Source organism: Carcharhinus amblyrhynchos, chromosome 2 (assembly GCF_965287045.1).
Source record: "Carcharhinus amblyrhynchos chromosome 2, sCarAmb.v2.hapA, whole genome shotgun sequence".
NCBI classification, from domain to species: domain Eukaryota; kingdom Metazoa; phylum Chordata; class Chondrichthyes; order Carcharhiniformes; family Carcharhinidae; genus Carcharhinus; species Carcharhinus amblyrhynchos.
In genome coordinates, this window is record NC_137325.1 from 108,507,620 (window position 1) to 108,524,724 (window position 17,105).

Sequence of the window (17,105 nt, forward strand, 5' to 3'; positions counted from 1 at the left end):
TAGGAGCTTGTGTTCTCAAAGAACCCTGCAAAATTTATACATATATAATGTCTTACCGCTCGGATTCCAAATCATCATTCCGCAGATTGACTATACGGTCAAAATCAGGTACACAATCTGCCTATTCCTTACCAATTCATCGCTCCTTCACAAAATCAATGATCTTCTCTACACCATCTACTGCCTCAGCTTGGCTGAGCAAGAGTGCTCCTGGCACAATGTCAGCTGAAGATGACCCATTAGATTTTTCTCTACTGGATGCCGCAAGTGATGAATTCAAAATCAGCCGCACAGATGAGAAAGAAAAACTAATTCAACTGAACGACCGCTTTGCAAACTACATTGAGAAGGTGAGGTCTATGGAGCAACAAAACAAGATGCTTAATGCTGAACTGCAAGACTTGAAAGGCAAAGGCAATTCCAAATTTGGCTCTGTCTATGAACAGGAGCTTAAGAAATTGCGCCAAGAGGTGGATCAGATCTCTAAGGATAAAGCCAGAATTGAAGTTGAAAGAGACAATTTGTTGGACGATGTTCACAAACTCAAAGTCAAGTATGTTTTTTCTTATTCCTTTCCCTTTTCAATTGTGTGTGTGTGTGTGTGTGTGTGTGTGTGTGTGTGTGTGTGTGTGTGTGTGTGTGTGTGTGTGTGTGTGTGTGTGTGTGTGTGTGTTTTCAGAGTGGTGCAGTGGAGAGGAGCAGGTAAGATAGAAATGATTTTCTTTCCATTTCAACCTGATAAAAAAGAATGACAGTTTTATTGATGAGAATTTCTCGTCAACTTCAAATACTTCATAAACTTAACCATCTACTTATTTTTTCTGCCGAAAAAACTCTGTGATCTCATCCAGGGAAATTCATTTTGTTGTCCTGTCTGATCCAGACTAAATTTTAAAAGCTAGAATGAATACATCACAGTTGTCTTGTTAAGCTGACGTTCTGAACAGTATATGTTAAAATATCTATTGGAAGCAGGATGTTATAATAGACTGAGAAAATCTTGTTCAATATTCTACTAATTTACATGAATTAAATGATAATGGCCATTTCTGAGTTATTCTGTTATAATTTTTCTCCAGTAAATGATATTGATACAGCTTATTGAATTAGATTTACCTGACAATCTATTTGCTGTTAGTTTTCTCCTGCTTAAGTTCTTTGCCTAAAGATAGGTTTAACTCCAAAGCCATTACCTCTACCACAGGTAGGGCAAGGACTCCAAAGACGTATAGGTTAGATGGATTAGCCATGGGAAAAGTACAAGGACAGGGGAGGCGGGTCTAAGAATGCTGCTGTTACAGAGAGTCAGTACAACTTAATGGGCCGAATGGCCTCCTTCTGCAATGTAGGATTTCTACAGAGGTAAGTCTCTGGTCCACCCAGCCAGAATGGGGATCAAATCTCATGTTGTCAACATCAATCTAATTCACACCACCATTCAGCCAGCTGGCCTCTCTAGGAGTCTGAGTTGCTATAGCAATATGCACATTTACATGAATGTTGTAGCCTGGAGCTATGTATAGTGATGCTAGAGTTTCCAATTTCTTTCCATCACATACATGGCTAACCTTCAGGAATCTCTCCTGTTCTTGCTGCCTGTATTGGGGCCATTGAAAGATTTAACACGTTGACATGCAACCTGTTTGGCTATGTTATCAACGCAGCTTGCTTGACCATAAAGACCTGGAGTGAGACTTGAACCCAGAACTTCTGGTTCAGAGGCTGGGATGCTCCCTACTGTGCCTGTACCTGCAAAACCGCCTTAGTTTCAAACATCTTTAATCTACATTCTTATAAAAATTATTCTGGTCAAAATAAAATTAAATCCAAAATAGTGACTGCTCAGACCCCTCGACAATCATATTGCTGGAATAAAAATGAGAAATGTTGTGTAGCCAGTGACTGAATCACCTCACAGATTAATGCCATTATCTTGGGTTCTTTGACACCTTGGGTGGTGGCCCAGCTGCAAAGGCCATTTTTAAATTTTAAATTTAAAAAATTTGAAGAGGACGCCTCCTCTTTGAAGCCCCTCCCCTTACTTGATTGCCAAATCATCCATCAGTTTTCAGTATGGAGGCCTCTGATTGCTGTCAAGCTTGGAGAGCCCGCCTACTTGCCTTCATTGGACAGCAAGCCCACCCTTTGGCCATTCATTGGCCAAATGCACCAAGGAAAATCACATGACTATTTCCCACACATTATGGGCTCCTGACCCACATTTGAACCTGATGGGGGTCAGAAGCATACAAGAAAAGTCCTGCCTGTGGAATTTTCTTTCCTGATCATCTGCTCCCCATTCTTTTAGGGGGTGTTCTAAGAGGAACTCCTCGCCTTCCAACAGAAACATGGCCTCTCTCTTCCTATTCAGCTCCATGACTAAAGCCCCCATTTCTACATCTGTATACCTCAGTGCCCTTTCTGCTGTATGGCTTCATTTCCTTCTGACAGGCACTGTCCTTTAATTCAGGCTGTCTTTAAGAGCTTTGGACTAGATGGAGCACATGCTAGCCTTACATGCTTTTACCAACCCTTTTGTGATTGCATTCAGCCAAAAGCAGAAATCATTTAAATGAGGAAGCAGCATGAAGTTTGCATATTGCAGTCCTCAACAGGAATGGTCAATGTCAGATTGCTGATAACAACTGCTGCATCCAAAAATTGACAATGAATTTTTAATGCTACTAATTCTCATTGCCTCGTTCACTGCTTCCTTCATCCAATATTAAAGAACAGCTTAACCGTTCAACCGATCTCAGATCATTGGCCTCCAGCTGACCCAGTGAAAGTGGTATCCAGGACAGTTCAGCAAATTGAGTGGGAAACCCACCAGTCAGATGATAATGAGCCTGGAAATTAAAATGCCCTGCAATTGGCTGCAGTTGCTAAGCTTTAAACCAACATGAAAATTCACCAACCAAAATCAGACCAATGTTGAAAGAGGTCTCGTTCCGTGCTGATTTTAAACAAGACATGCTTTAAAAATCAGTTAGAGTAGGAATGTATTCCTTAAAATAAGTTGTTTTCCTTTGTGGACTCTTGAATTTCCAGAGTTCTGGAATAAGAGTTGTCAGAAATGAGTTGCCAGAGAACCCCCAGGTTCAGGTTGCTGGAAGACTTGAGGCCGAGGAAAGAATTGATATTTCCCATCCATGCTAGAAGAGAGATTTTGGAAGTTGCCAATGTTACATTGTAGCCACTCCACTTGGGAAATCTATTGTTTGGAAACACCTGTAGTCCAGAAATGTTTTGACATATTCATGGAATAGGCGTTTGGGAACAGAAACATGGAAAATGCAGTATGTGGATAAATTAAACAATCTCTTCATAATGTTTTATCTCTGATTTATGGTTCAAGTAAATATTTATATTTCTGTGATGTTTTCTGGTTCCACATTTGTGGTTAGCCATTCTAATGTCATTCTATAATCCAGAAATTTCTGAAATCCATAACTAAGTCTCAAGCATTCTGGGCTGGAGTTGTTATGTTGTATAGAGATGTCATTTTCTCCTCCCTCATACCCTCCACCTTCTGCAGAACTTTGATACAGTTCAGAATACCCTTCAATAATGTTACTATAATGTATTAGGGAGCTAGTGGCACAGTAGCATTGTCACTTGACCAGTAATCCAGACACTTTCTGGTGGACCTGGGTTCGAATCATCACGGTGAATAGTGGAATTTAAAAACTCAATAAAATATCTGGAATTAATAAGTCCAATGATAACCATTATTGATTGTCATAAAAACCCATCACAAATGCTCTTTTGGGAAGGACATCTGCCGTCCTTACCCGGTCTGACCTACACGTGACTCCAGACCCACAGCAATGTGGATGACTCTTAAATGTCCTCTGACATGGCCTAACAAGCCACTCAGTTATATTCGCTTGCTACAAATGGAACAAAAGGGATTAAAACTGGACAGAAACAACAGCAGCAAAGCTGTGGACCTTGCACAATCCTCCTTACTAACATCAGGGGCTTGTGCCAAAATTGGGAGAGCTGTCTGACAGACTAGTCAAGCAACTGCCTGACTTAGTCACACTTCCTGAATCATACTCTACAGATAATGTTCCAAACACTGCTATCCTCATTCTTGGGTATGTCCTGTGTCACCAGCAGGTGATGGCACAGTGGTATAGAGACGGGAAGGAGTTGCCTTGGGAGTCCTCAGCACCGACGCTGGATCCCATGAAGTCTCATGGCACCAGATCAAACATGTGCAAATAAACCACCTGTTGATTACCATACACCATTCCACTTCAACTGATGGATCTGTACTACTCCATGTTGAACAGTACTTGGAAGAAGTACTGAAGGTGACAAACATGCAGAATGTACTTTGGATGGAGACTGTGAGTTGAAGTGAGAATGACTGCCGTTGATATTAAGGCAGCATCTGATTGAGTATAGCATTAAGGAACCCCAGTAAAACTGGAGTCAATGGGTTTCAGTGAGGAAAACCCTCTACTGGTAGGAGTCATATCTGGCACAAAGTATGATGGTTGTGGTGGTAGGAGATCAATCATCTCAGCTCCAGGACATCACTGATGGAATTCCTAGGGTAGTATCCACCTTCAACTGCATCATCAATGATTTTCCTCCCATCATCAGGTCAGAGGTGAGGATGTTCATCAATGCTTGCACCATGTTCAATATCATTCATGATTCCTCAAACACAGAAGGAATCCATGGCCAAATGCAGCAAGACTTGGACAATATCCAGGCCTGGGCTGACACATGGCAAGTAACATTCATGCCACATAAGTGCCAGACAATTACCATCTCCAACAAGAGAGGATATAACCATTGCCCATTGAAATTCAATGACATTACCATCACTGAATCCTCCACTATCGACATTCTGGGTTACCATTGACCAGAAATTGAACTGTACGAGGCATATAAATACTGTGGCTACCAGAGAAGGTCAAAAGTTAGGAGCCCTGCCTCAAATGATGCACCTCCTGACTTCCCAAAGCCTATCCACCATCTACAGGGCACAAGTTAGGAGTGTAATGCAATATTCTCCACTTGCCTGGGTCACACTTCCTGAAGCAACTCCAACAACACTCAAGAAGCTTGACACCATCCAGGACAAAGTAGCCTGCTTGATTCCTACCCCTTCCACAAACATTCAATTCCTCCACCACCAATGAACTGTGGCAGCTATGTGTACTATTTAAAAGATGCACTGCTGGAACTCACCGAGGTTCGTTAGGCAGCGCCTTCCAAACCAAAAACCACTACCACCTAGAAGGACAAGAGCAGCAGATACCTGGGATATCTGTAGATCCCCTCCAAGTCATTCACCACCCCAACATGGAAATATTTCACCATCGCTTCACTATCACTGGATCAAAATCCGAGAACTCCCTCCTGAACAGCTCTGCGGGTGTACCCACACCTTAGGAACTGCAGCAGTTCAAAAAGACAGCTCAGCACCACCTTCTCAAGGGCATCTGGGATGGGTAATAAATGTTGATCTAGACAGCGACACCCACATTCCATTAATGAATTTGAAGAAGGAATAGCGAGAGTGAACAGTACATTTCATTTATCTGGAATTCTCTGCCCGTTGAAGTAGTGGAGGCTGCCTCGCTAAATATTTTTAAGACGCGGGTTGATGGGTTTTTGATAGGAGAGGGGATTAAGGGTTATGGGGAGAGGGCGGGAAAGTGGAACTGAGCAGCGACAGATCAGCCATGATCTTATTGAATGGCGGGGCAGGCTCGAAGGGCTGGATGGCCTACTCCTGCTCCTATTTCTTATGTTCTTATTTATCCCTCTCTGTAGAACACATGGCAGCAGTCTACACTCCCCTTCTCAGCAAACTGAATATTTAATTATATTTCCTCCACTAGTTACTTCACAGCTCAGCAAAAGGAGCAGAATAAATATTTCCCTTAAATACATATTTTATATATCACTGTTTTCCCCTCCTCCCTGTCAACCCATTGTAGGGTTCTAGGATTAAACCAATGAATGTGATATGCACAATTAGATCACAAATTTCTGAAGTAGGGAACGTTGTTGCAGTATAATTTTTGCAATGCTTTACCCGGAAATGTCTTTTCACAACATTTTGAAATCTAAACTTATAATATTTCTGCAGTGGTGATTGTACAATATCCATGGTGAAATCCATTGCCACACAACTCACGAGAAAGCACAAAACGAGGGAGACCATTTGTCTAATCCTTTCACCATTATGTGAGTGAAGACAAAACATCACAAGTTACACATTATAAATATATATTCACAAACCACAGTTTCAAGATGTTATGATGATCATGGGGATCATCAATAGATCTCCCATGGACGACGTTGAATATGAGTTCCTCTATTAGGCAAGTGGAGGCTCACCAATAGGGAAGGAGCAGTAAGGGGTTTAAAATAAGCTGGTTCCACTCAGGTCGGCAGTTAGTAGATTCAGGACTGATCTGCATTCTGTAGCTGTAGGACAGTGTTCTCTGACCCCTGTAAATAAACGGGTCATTGGTGATGGAAGACAGGCCTCACTAAGACTATTACATGGTTTTTAGCAATACAGTCCATCAATTAAACACAATAAATACACCATTAACAGATTCCATTTCCTCTCTTCAAGTAAAAATCAGAGTTGATTGCCAAAACCTTGCTGCCATCGTGTTGGCAAGATCTTACCATCCTGCCAACGATGCACCTCTGCATAGATTTCCCGGCAGCGAGAGGTATGTTCATGAGAAACTTCTTTGCAATAGCGGGACCATAAGTCACATTGCCTTCTGCCACCACGAAGTATACCGGGAGGGGCAGAGTGGTCCACCCGATGTGTCCAACCAAAATTTCAAATCAAATGTTTCCAATTCTATACAAAGTGTTCCATTCCATTCTGACGTCCATTCAGACACCTACCAATTTCTTTGTAATTGCATTTCTTTTTAGAAAACAATCAGACAGTAACTTGCATCCACACATTTAATTTTAAAGCTTTCCTTTCTCTCCAGCATTTGCTTCAAGCCAGCAACGTTAATAAATCTCCTCACACATACTTTCTGTGGAGTGTGTTTTTATTTATTATGGGATTGGGATATGGTGAAAAGTATTGTTTTTTGAATGCTATATGGACAAAACATGCCATTCATAGAGTACATAGGGGAGAAAGAAGGGAAAGGGTGCAGAACATGGTGTTGCAGTTACCGATAGGGTGAAGAGAAATATCAGTTTAATATGTGATAGGACCATTCAGAAGTCTGATGGCAGCAGGGAAGAAGCTGTTCTTGAGTCAGTTGGTATGTGTTTTCAGACTTTTGTATCTTTTTCCTGATGGAAGAAAGAGGAAAAGAGTATGTCCAGGGCACATGGGGCTGCTTTTTGGGCGTGAAGGTGATCCCGTCGGCTATCCAGTGCCAATAAGATTGCGAGAGAGGAGAAATGGGGTGTGAACCCAATTTTGCGGTCCTCTTGTGATCTTACTGCTTCACCCGCCCATCGGCCGACAGGGTGAGATGGTAAGATCACCCTCATTGTATCGTGTAGAGAAGTAGACTATCACACAGCACAGGAGGCAATTTGCAATTTTGCCCATAAAGTAATTGATATACCCTCAAATCATCTGGAGTGAATTATTTACATGAACTGCATATGTGGTTGATCAGCTGAAGCTTTATGCAGTATTTAATTGACCAATGCATCACTCCTTTCTCAGAGTCCTTTGTTATGATATGTATGACCATGACGTTCAGATTTTCACATGTTCCTGAACTCATAATTGTCAAATTCCCCTCTGTTATCATCAAAAGCTTCACTGGTGGCCAGGAGTCCATAATTCTGTTGATAATAATTATTTGGATCTTGCTAAGTTTCATTGTAAAAAGACTAAACCTGGTTGCCAGGTCAATAAAATGTAAAGTGAAAATATTCCTGCCTTCGTCTCGTACCTTTAACTCTATGTCAACTACTTTGTTTACAACCTTCTGTTATGGTAAAATTAAAGTGATGGACACAAAATGGTTACCTGGCACACAAAATGGACTCTGGGAAGGGACATTAAAAGGCACTGGCTTTGGGCACAGATAGCTACACAAAGAGTTAAAACCTGTGGTGTCTGAATTGCCTGAATGCCTGAATTGTTGCAGGAAACTAGTCAGACCTGGGGCACTTTAAGACTTGAGATAAGAGCAGACCCAGAACAGTGAGTTTGACAATAAGATCAGCCACTGAATGAGACATAAATGTATAAATGTAATGAGATCAGCCACTGATGGGGACATAAATACATAAATGTATGTATCAAAACCAGTCATTGATAGAGGACGTAACTGCATAAATGTATCCATTCTATGTACAATGATGTGTTAACTGTCCATGCCCGTACCTGTCTGCTTGCAATGATGTGATAACTGTCGGTCCGTATCTGCCTACTCAAATTGTAACGATGTGATAACGGCTAATGTCCATATTGTCTAAAACTACCATTATGTAGTTGAGAAGTTAGTTGCCAAGTACTGTGGAGTAGCAATGCTTTCCCCCAAAGCTTTGTCCGAAATAAAACTGTTTTGTTGAAACTCCAAGTCTGACTCCGAAGTGGTAAATTTCCCACAACAATTGGCGTAGTCAGCAAGGATCTCATTGCTGGTAAGTTTGTCCACGATCGGAAAGCCGGGGTGGAGATCACTGAATCTGTGGGAGTCAGACAAGGTCAATAATAACAGTTTAAAAGGGGTGAAAATTAAGGGGTATTTTATGGTATTATAGAGATAAGTACTAACTGCTGATGGCATAGTGATAAGTAACTGTTACTTGTGCTGACCGACTAGAGGAAAGGAAGTGCCTGTCTCAAACACGCAGCGTTAGACCGGTTGTTAAGAGGGAAATCCCCCACACGAGGGTCAAGACCCTGAAGTGGGCGTAGAGGCACCAAGCACACTTAGGTTTGTGAAACACAAGTTGCAAAGGTTGGTTAACATCAAACTCTGTAGTGGTGAACAAACGCAGAGTTGCCACCTGTTTGCATGAAAGTTTGTACAGTTGGGTATTGAACTGTCAATGTTGTAAAGCGGTGCAGAAAAGGAGCTGATCACTCTGACCTAGATCTGGAATCCAGTGGAGAAACACGTTGTTGAGGCGGTGATAGTGGAGCCGTGAGCATAAATTGAAACCCTGAGAGGGTAGTGAAACACGGTGCTAGAGTAGTAATAGTGTCTGGGAGTCCCTATGGTAGAGAGCACATATTACTAGGAAGTAATCGTGGCTGTACGGTGCCTAAAACACGTTGCCAAGGAGGCAATAGTGACCAGAAGTAGTGAAATCTGCGAGATAGCAGACAAAGAGGTTAAGAGAGGATCTGCAGGATCTCTTATTGAAGTGTCCATAACAGACGGACGAGCGTTAATAAAGAAGATGCAAAGGGATGGCTGGGACGCTTCTCAGACCTTAGAACAGTAGAGAAAGTGGATAGATAGGGAATGGTGGAACACATGAATAGAATACTTAAGAATGCATTGGCTAAAGCCATACAAACATTGGGAAAAACATGGACAAAAGTATTGCCCACTACATTAATGAGGCTAAGAGCTACCACAGACCGGACAACCGATTAACCCCTTATGAACTGATGACAGGACGGGTGATGCAATTACCTGAAAGCATTATAACAGGTGGGACCGATGTAGGTTCACTGAAAGATAAAATCAGAAGATATATTTTAGAACTAAGTGGCCAACTAAAAGGGATGCACAAATTAGTAAAAGATAACCAGGAAGAAAGAGACGCACAGAGAGAGCTTGAAATGCTCCCTGACGTCCCAACAGTGGGAAGTCGCATCCTAGTAACAACATTACCCGAAAAACCAGGGTTTGCACCAAAATGGAATGGGCCATATGAAGTTACAATTAGTGGAGACACCAGTGCCTGTCTAGACATAAGAGGGAAAGGTGTATGGAAACATTGGACCCAGCTGAAATTACATGAAGAACATAGAACATTACAGCGCAGTACAGGCCCTTCAGCCCTCAATGTTGCGCCGACCAGTGGAACCAATCTAATGACCCTCTGACCTGAACTATTCCAATGTTATCCATATGCCTATCCACTGACCATTTGAACACCCTTAAAGTTGGCGAGTCCACAACTGCTGCAGGCAGGGCATTCCACGCCCTTACTACCCTCTGAGAAAGAACCTACCTCTGACATCTGTCCTATAACTATCACCCCTCAATTTAAAGCTATGCCCCCTCATGTTAGCCATCACCATCCGAGGAAAAAGGCTCTCACTGTCCACCCTATCTAATCCTCTGATCATCTTGTATGCCTCAGTTAGGTCGCCTCTTAACCTTCTCTCTAACGAAAACAACCTCAAGTCCCTCAGCCTTTCCTCATAAGACCTTCCCACCATACCAGGCAACATCCTGGTAAACCTCCTCTGCACCCTTTCCAGTGCTTCCACATCTTTCTTATAATGCAGCGACCAGAACTGTACGCAATACTGTCAAGTGCGGCCGCACCAGAGTTTTGTACAGTTGCAACACGATCTCACGGCTCCGAAACTCAATCCCTCTACCTATAAAAGCTAACACATCGTACACCTTTTTAACAACCTTATCAACCTGGGTGCCATCTTTCAGGGATCTATGCACACGTACACTGAGATCTCTCTGCTCGTCGACACTACCGAGAGTCCTTCCATTTGCCCTATATTCTGTAATCCTGTTACTCTTTCCAAAGTGAATCACCTCACACTTTTCTGCATTAAACTCCAAACTATTGATGCCAGTATCTGGTATCTATATCATTTCAAAATCTGTCAATTATTGAGTCATCTATCCTTTGTGTTGCCACAGAATGTTCCATGACTTGTTAAGCAGCTTGAAGATAGTTTTAGATTAAAAGAGGAGGCTTATAATGTTGCAAAGAATAATAGCAAGTCTGAGAAGCATTTGGACATTGGGCAGAATTCTCCCAAAAAAGTCCTAAGTGTGGAATTCACGGGAAAGCTGGAGTAATTAATGCTGGATTTTTCAGTGAGAGTTCAGACTAGAATTTTCCACACTGTGCACTGCAGAGGCCGCCAGCATGAATATCATTAAATTCCAGGCAGCAGGGAGGTGGAAACCAGTGGGCCTCTGTGCAAGCACAGTGCCCCGCATTGACAGCCTCCAGTTTGCTGGCTAGCTCCATTGCTCGATTGCATTACTGCACTCCCAAACTCACCCCCCACGTGGCCCAATCATGCCATCACCCCCCGGACCATTCCCAGATCATTTCCGAAACTATCCCGTCCCCCCGTCACACTGGTCCCAACCCACCCCGATCTCCAGGCCTCCCTGGCAGTGCCAAAACCCCAGCAGGCAGATCCCTCCCCAGCCCACCACAATCTCCAGCCCTTCTCCCCCCAGAAACGATCCATTCCCCCAGAGTGCAGACCCCCCCAGGAGACAGACCCCCTCCTTGGCTGACACCCTCCCCCCAGCTTTTCCCCCTCAGCCCCACCCCAATCACTGGCCTCCCTCTGCCCCAACCAATCCCAGTGGCAGAATGGCAACAGGACCCCACTCCCACCAATTGCTCCCTTAGCCCTGCCCCCAGAGGCCCCACCCCCAGGCCGTGCCCCATTGGCAGTGCTCCATGCCCAATGGGCAGTGCCAAAGTGCCTCTGGGCTTGAGCACTTTGTCTCTTGGGCAGTGCTGGGGGCACATGCTGGCACTGCCAGGGTGCGCATGTCCAAGGGGCACTGTTGCCTGAGTGCCTAGAAGGCAGGATTACCACCCCTTCACTACAGTGGCATCGTCCCGAAAGTTCCCCGAAAGTGGGGACCTACTGTAAACCCCACTAGGGTGAAATATTCTGGGTGGGGTGGAAGAGGCTGGCGGGCCCAGAGAATTCAATCCCAGGCTCACTAATTACATTAAAAACAGATTTAAAATACATTAAAATCACTTAGCTGCTCTTCCCACCAGTTTCCATCACTGACCTGATGGTGCCACAAATCCGGCACAGGTGATACATTTGCGGTGGGATCATATGCGCAAATCACGCACATGCCCAGCTGTGAGATTCCCCCACCCCGCTGCACTGAAAAATTAGCATGGCGATGTGGGTGAATTCCACCCCCCCCACCCCCACTTAACTCTGTTTCTCTCCATAAATACTACCAGATTTGCTGAGTTTATCCAGCATTTTCTGGTTTTATAGCAAGTCTGATGATAGGTAGTCTTTTAGAAACCATAAAAATGACCACCAAAAGTTGATAAAAAGCAGAAAAATGGAATGTAAATTGGACAAATAAGTACAGGTTTTAAGAACTTTTAAAAGAATACAAACAGGAAGTGAGTAGCTAAAGTAAATGTTAGTCCCTTAAATGCAGAGCCAACAAAAATTATTAAGGGTAATGAGAAGTAGCAGAAAATTAACAGTAATTGACAGAAAATTAATTAACAGAAAATTAACAGTAAAAAAGATAAATATATAAATATTATATATATAAATATTATATATAATTATATTATATAATATATTGTATATACTATATATAAATATTACAAATATATAAAGAAGAGGAGGCTGGCTAGAGTGAATGTTGGACCCTTAGAGGATGAGAGGGGGGATTTAGCAGTGGGAGATGAGGAAATGGCTGAGGCTTTAAATAAGTTTTTTGCCTCAGTCTTCATGGAGGAGGACAGGAATAGTTTGCCGGATCTTAATGATAGGACAGTAGGAGTTGAGGGCCTGAATGCGATTACTGTCACTAGAGAGGTAGTGCTTGATAGACTAATGGGACTGAAGGTGGACAAGTCCCCAGGACTGGATGGAATGCATCCCAGGGTTCTGAAAGAAATGGCAGAGGTGATAGTGGATGCCTTAGTAATTATTTACCAAAACGCGCTGGATTCCGGGGAAGTGCCGGAAGATTGGAAAATGGCTAATGTTACGCCGCTGTTTAAAAAAGGTAGCAGACAAAAGGCAGGGAATTATAGGCCGGTTAGTTTAACGTCTGTAATTGGAAAAATGCTTGAAATCGTCATCAAAGAAGAAATAGCGAGGCACCTAGAAAGGAATGGTTTGATAGAGCAGACGCAGCACGGATTCGTTAAGGGGAAGTCGTGTCTGACGAATTTATTGGATTTCTATGAGGATGTGACTAGTGCGGTAGACAGAGGGGAACCGGTGGATGTGGTGTTTTTAGATTTTGAAAAGGTGTTTGATAAGGTGCCTCATAAAAGGTTGCTACAGAAAGTTAGGATGCACGGAGTTGGGGGTAAGGTGTTAGCGTGGATAAAGGATTGGTTGTCCAATAGGAAGCAGAGAGTTGGTATCAATGGGTGCTATTCTGATTGGCGGTTGGTGACTAGTGGAGTGCCGCAGGGATTGGTGCTGGGGCCTCAGCTATTTACCATTTATATAGATGATCTGGAGGAGGGGGCTGAGTGTAGGGTGACGAAATTTGCTGATGACACGAAGATGAGTGGAAAAGCAAATTGCATGGAGGGTGTGGAAAGTCTGCAGAGGGATCTGGATAGGCTAAGCGAGTGGGCGAGGACCTGGCAGATGGAGTATAATGTTAGCAAGTGTGAGGTTATCCACTTTGGCAGAAATAATAGTAGGAAGGATTACTATTTAAAGGGCGAAAAACTGCAGCATGCTACCGTGCAGAGGGACCTGGGGGTCCTTGTGCACGAGTCGCAAAAACCCAGTCTGCAGGTGCAGCAAGTTATCAAGAAGGCGAATGGAATGCTGGCCAGGGGGAATAGACTATAAAAGTAGGGAGGTCTTACTGCAACTGTACAGGGTACTGGTGAGGCCGCAGCTGGAGTACTGTGTGCAGTTTTGGTCGCCGCACTTGCGCAAGGATATTTTGGCCTTGGAGGGAGTGCAGAGGAGGTTCACTGGGCTGATACCGGAGATGAGGGGGTTGGACTATGAAGAGAGACTAAATAGACTGGGTCTGTACTCGTTGGAGTTTAGAAGGATGAGGGGGGATCTTATAGAGACATATAAGATAATGAAAGGGATGGATAGGGTAGAGGTAGAGAGATTCTTCCCGCTTAGAAAGGATAGCAGGACTAGAGGGCACAGTCTCAAGATAAGGGGGGGGGCAGTTTAGATCGGAGTTGAGGAGGAACTTCTTCACTCAAAGGGTGGTGAATCTCTGGAATTCTGTTGAAGTGGTGGAGGCTACCTCGCTAAATATATTTAAGTCACGGGTAGATAGGTTTTTGATAGATAAGGGAATTAAGGGTTATGGGGAGAGAGCGGGAAAGTGGAACTGATCCACTTCAGACCAGCCATGATCTTATTGAACGGCAGGACAGGCTCGAAGGGCAAGATGGCCCACTCCTGCTCCTATTTCTTATGTTCTTATGTTCTTAAAATTGAACAAATATTTTGTGTGTGTCTTTACAGTGGAAGATGCAAGTTGCATACCAGAAGTGGAAAGTAACCTTGCCAAAAAGAGTAAGAAATAAAATAATTTCTATCAGTTGAGCAAAAGTACTAGAGAAACTTAAGGGACTAAAATCCAATAAAACCTTGGGACTTATGCTGTTCTGAAAGGATTAGCTGCAGAGATATGTTTGTATATGAATTCTATCTCAATATCCTTACTACCCTCAAACCCAATCAAAATCAGACCTGAAGATCAGCTTTTTTTTAATTCATTCATTGGTTGGCCAGAATTTATTACTCATCCCTAGTTGCCCTTGGAGGGCAGTTGAGAATCAACCATATTGCTGTGGAGTCACATGTAGGCTAGACCGGCTAAGGACAGCAGATTTCCTTCCCTAAAGGAATTAATGAACCAGATGGGTTTTTCTGACAATTAACAATGGTTTCATGGCCATCACTACATTCTTAATTCCAGATTTTTTTTGTTGGATCCAAATTCCACTATCTGCCATGATGGGATTCGAACCCAGATCCCCATAAAATTAGCTGAATTTCTGGATTAATAGTCTAGCTATAATACCACTAGGCCATCACCTTCACCTGTAGAAGAAACACGTGGACCTGAAATGTTAACCCTGTTTCTCTTTCCATAGATGCAGCCAGATCTGCTGAGTTTTTCTAGCATTTTCTGTTTTAATGACTAGATCTTGCATGTCTGAAGCCCCCATTATTTCTCCGTAACATAAGAACATAATGGGCTGAAATTTGCTGAGAAAATAATGTGTGCATGAAACAGGCCATTATTAATGTGAAAATTGACCAGCAACTTGTGGAGAGTAAGAAGTACACCATGAATTGCAAATTGCCAGAAATTGACAGTCAATTTGTGCTGCTCCACCATTAGCTTTGCAAAGAAAGGCATCTCACCCTTAAGCTCTGTGTCTCCCTGTAATTTTTGTGAAATTGCTGCCATTTACTGATTAGTTGATCATTAAGCTCACCACAAATAACAATAGTATTTAACAGTGTTAACATCCCTTAAACATGTGACAATTGCTAATGACTGCAAAGCAACTTTTCACACATGGATGATGAACAATAATAAGTGTAATAGATTCTCATTCCTTCAGGAATCTTTCTTTCTTACTTATCCTTTCTGTCTCTTTCCTCTCTTAGACTAATCTTTCATTCCTTCTTCATTCCTCTCTCTGTGCCTGATTTGGCAGTTAATTCACCCACAGTAATTCACAATCATAACCATTATTCCTCTGCTGATTTCTCAATCCTTTAATCTCATCAGTTAAGAATTTTTTCCTGCCATTCACCAAGATCACAGATGCCCTATCACCCTAGCTGTTCTGTTATTAGCATGCACTTGTAGCAACTTCTGAGGGGAATAAATGTAAAACCTGAATATGCATAAACAAATTCAGCCAGGCATGCCATGAGATTCCCAACTGCAGGAAAACATGGGTCGTAATGTCCAATGAAATCTAACATTTAACAACAGACACCTGCCGAGAACTGGAACCTGCAGACAGTCTGGTAGTAGTTGTGATTTCAATGTTATTTGATCTTCAACTCATTTTCTGAACTGTTCTTTCCAGGTTGAGGAATGAAATACAACAACGGGAGGAAGCTGAAAACAATTTGACAGATTTCAGAGAGGTAAAAATCATTTGGTATTGGAAAGTAGAATCATAGAATCCCTACAGTACAGAAGAAAATCATTCAGCCCATCGAGATTGCACCAACATCAATCCACCAGGTTCCTATCCTCGTATTCCCATGTATTTACCCTGCTGATCCCCCTGACACTAAGGGGCAAATCAGTATGACCAATCCACAAAACCTGCACATCTTTGGACTTTGGGAGGAAACCAGAGCACCTGGAGAAAACCCATGCAGACATGAGGAGAACATGCAAATTCCACACAGACAGTATATATATTGTAGTTATTTAAGTATTATAGTTATTAAATAATAAATGGTCAAAATTACCAACTTTCTGCATTTCCTCTTCAGATCTTTGTAAGTTAATATGTTTTCTATTTTAAAAATGATCACACAGGTGTAATAAAGCAGAAGCAATAGACAATTCAAACAAACACATTAGAAAGTGCTGAAAATACACTGTGCAAAGGAAGTAAGCAATGGAAAGAAAGAAAGACTTGCCCTTCGTGACCACTGGACATCTCAAAGTGCTTCACAGCCAATGAAGTACTTTTCAAAATGTTGTAATGTAGCAAACACAGCAGCCACTTGTGCTCAGCAAATTTCACAAATGTGGCAATGCCAGATTATCTGTTGTTTGAGTTGTTCACTGGGGGATAAATTTTAGCCAGGACACTGAGCGCTCCTGTTCTTCAAAATAAAGCCATGGGGCTTTTTAAAAATATCCTTTTCTAGAATGTGGGCATTGCTGGTTAGGTCAGTGGACATAGGGAATATACTATTAGTCATGATCTTATTAAATAGCAGGGCAGACTTGAAGGGCTGACTGGCCTACTCCTGCTTCTATCTGCTCAGGTGAATGTAAACTTAAATGGAAATATATCACTGCTCCTTCATTGTCACTGAGTCAAAATCTTGGAACTGACCTACTCCTGCTTCTATTTTTTTTGATCTTATTGCCCAATCCTGATTGGCCTTGAGAAGGTGATGGTGTGCTGCCTTCTTGAACCACTACAGTCAATATTTCATAATAATACTCACTGTGCTTTTAGGAAGGGAGTTC

The 17,105-nt window shown here is 42.6% G+C and overlaps 1 protein-coding gene across 1 annotated transcript in view; it reads left to right on the top strand.

The window, feature by feature from the left end:
- LOC145361428 (vimentin-like) overlaps positions 1-17,105 on the top strand; it is a 39,545-nt gene continuing 22,440 nt past the window's right edge. The window contains exons 1-2 of the mRNA XM_080217178.1: positions 1-553; positions 15,976-16,036. Of these exons, the coding sequence (XP_080073304.1) occupies positions 48-553; positions 15,976-16,036 (567 nt within the window). The 5' untranslated portion in view covers positions 1-47. The remainder of the gene's footprint in view (positions 554-15,975; positions 16,037-17,105) is intronic.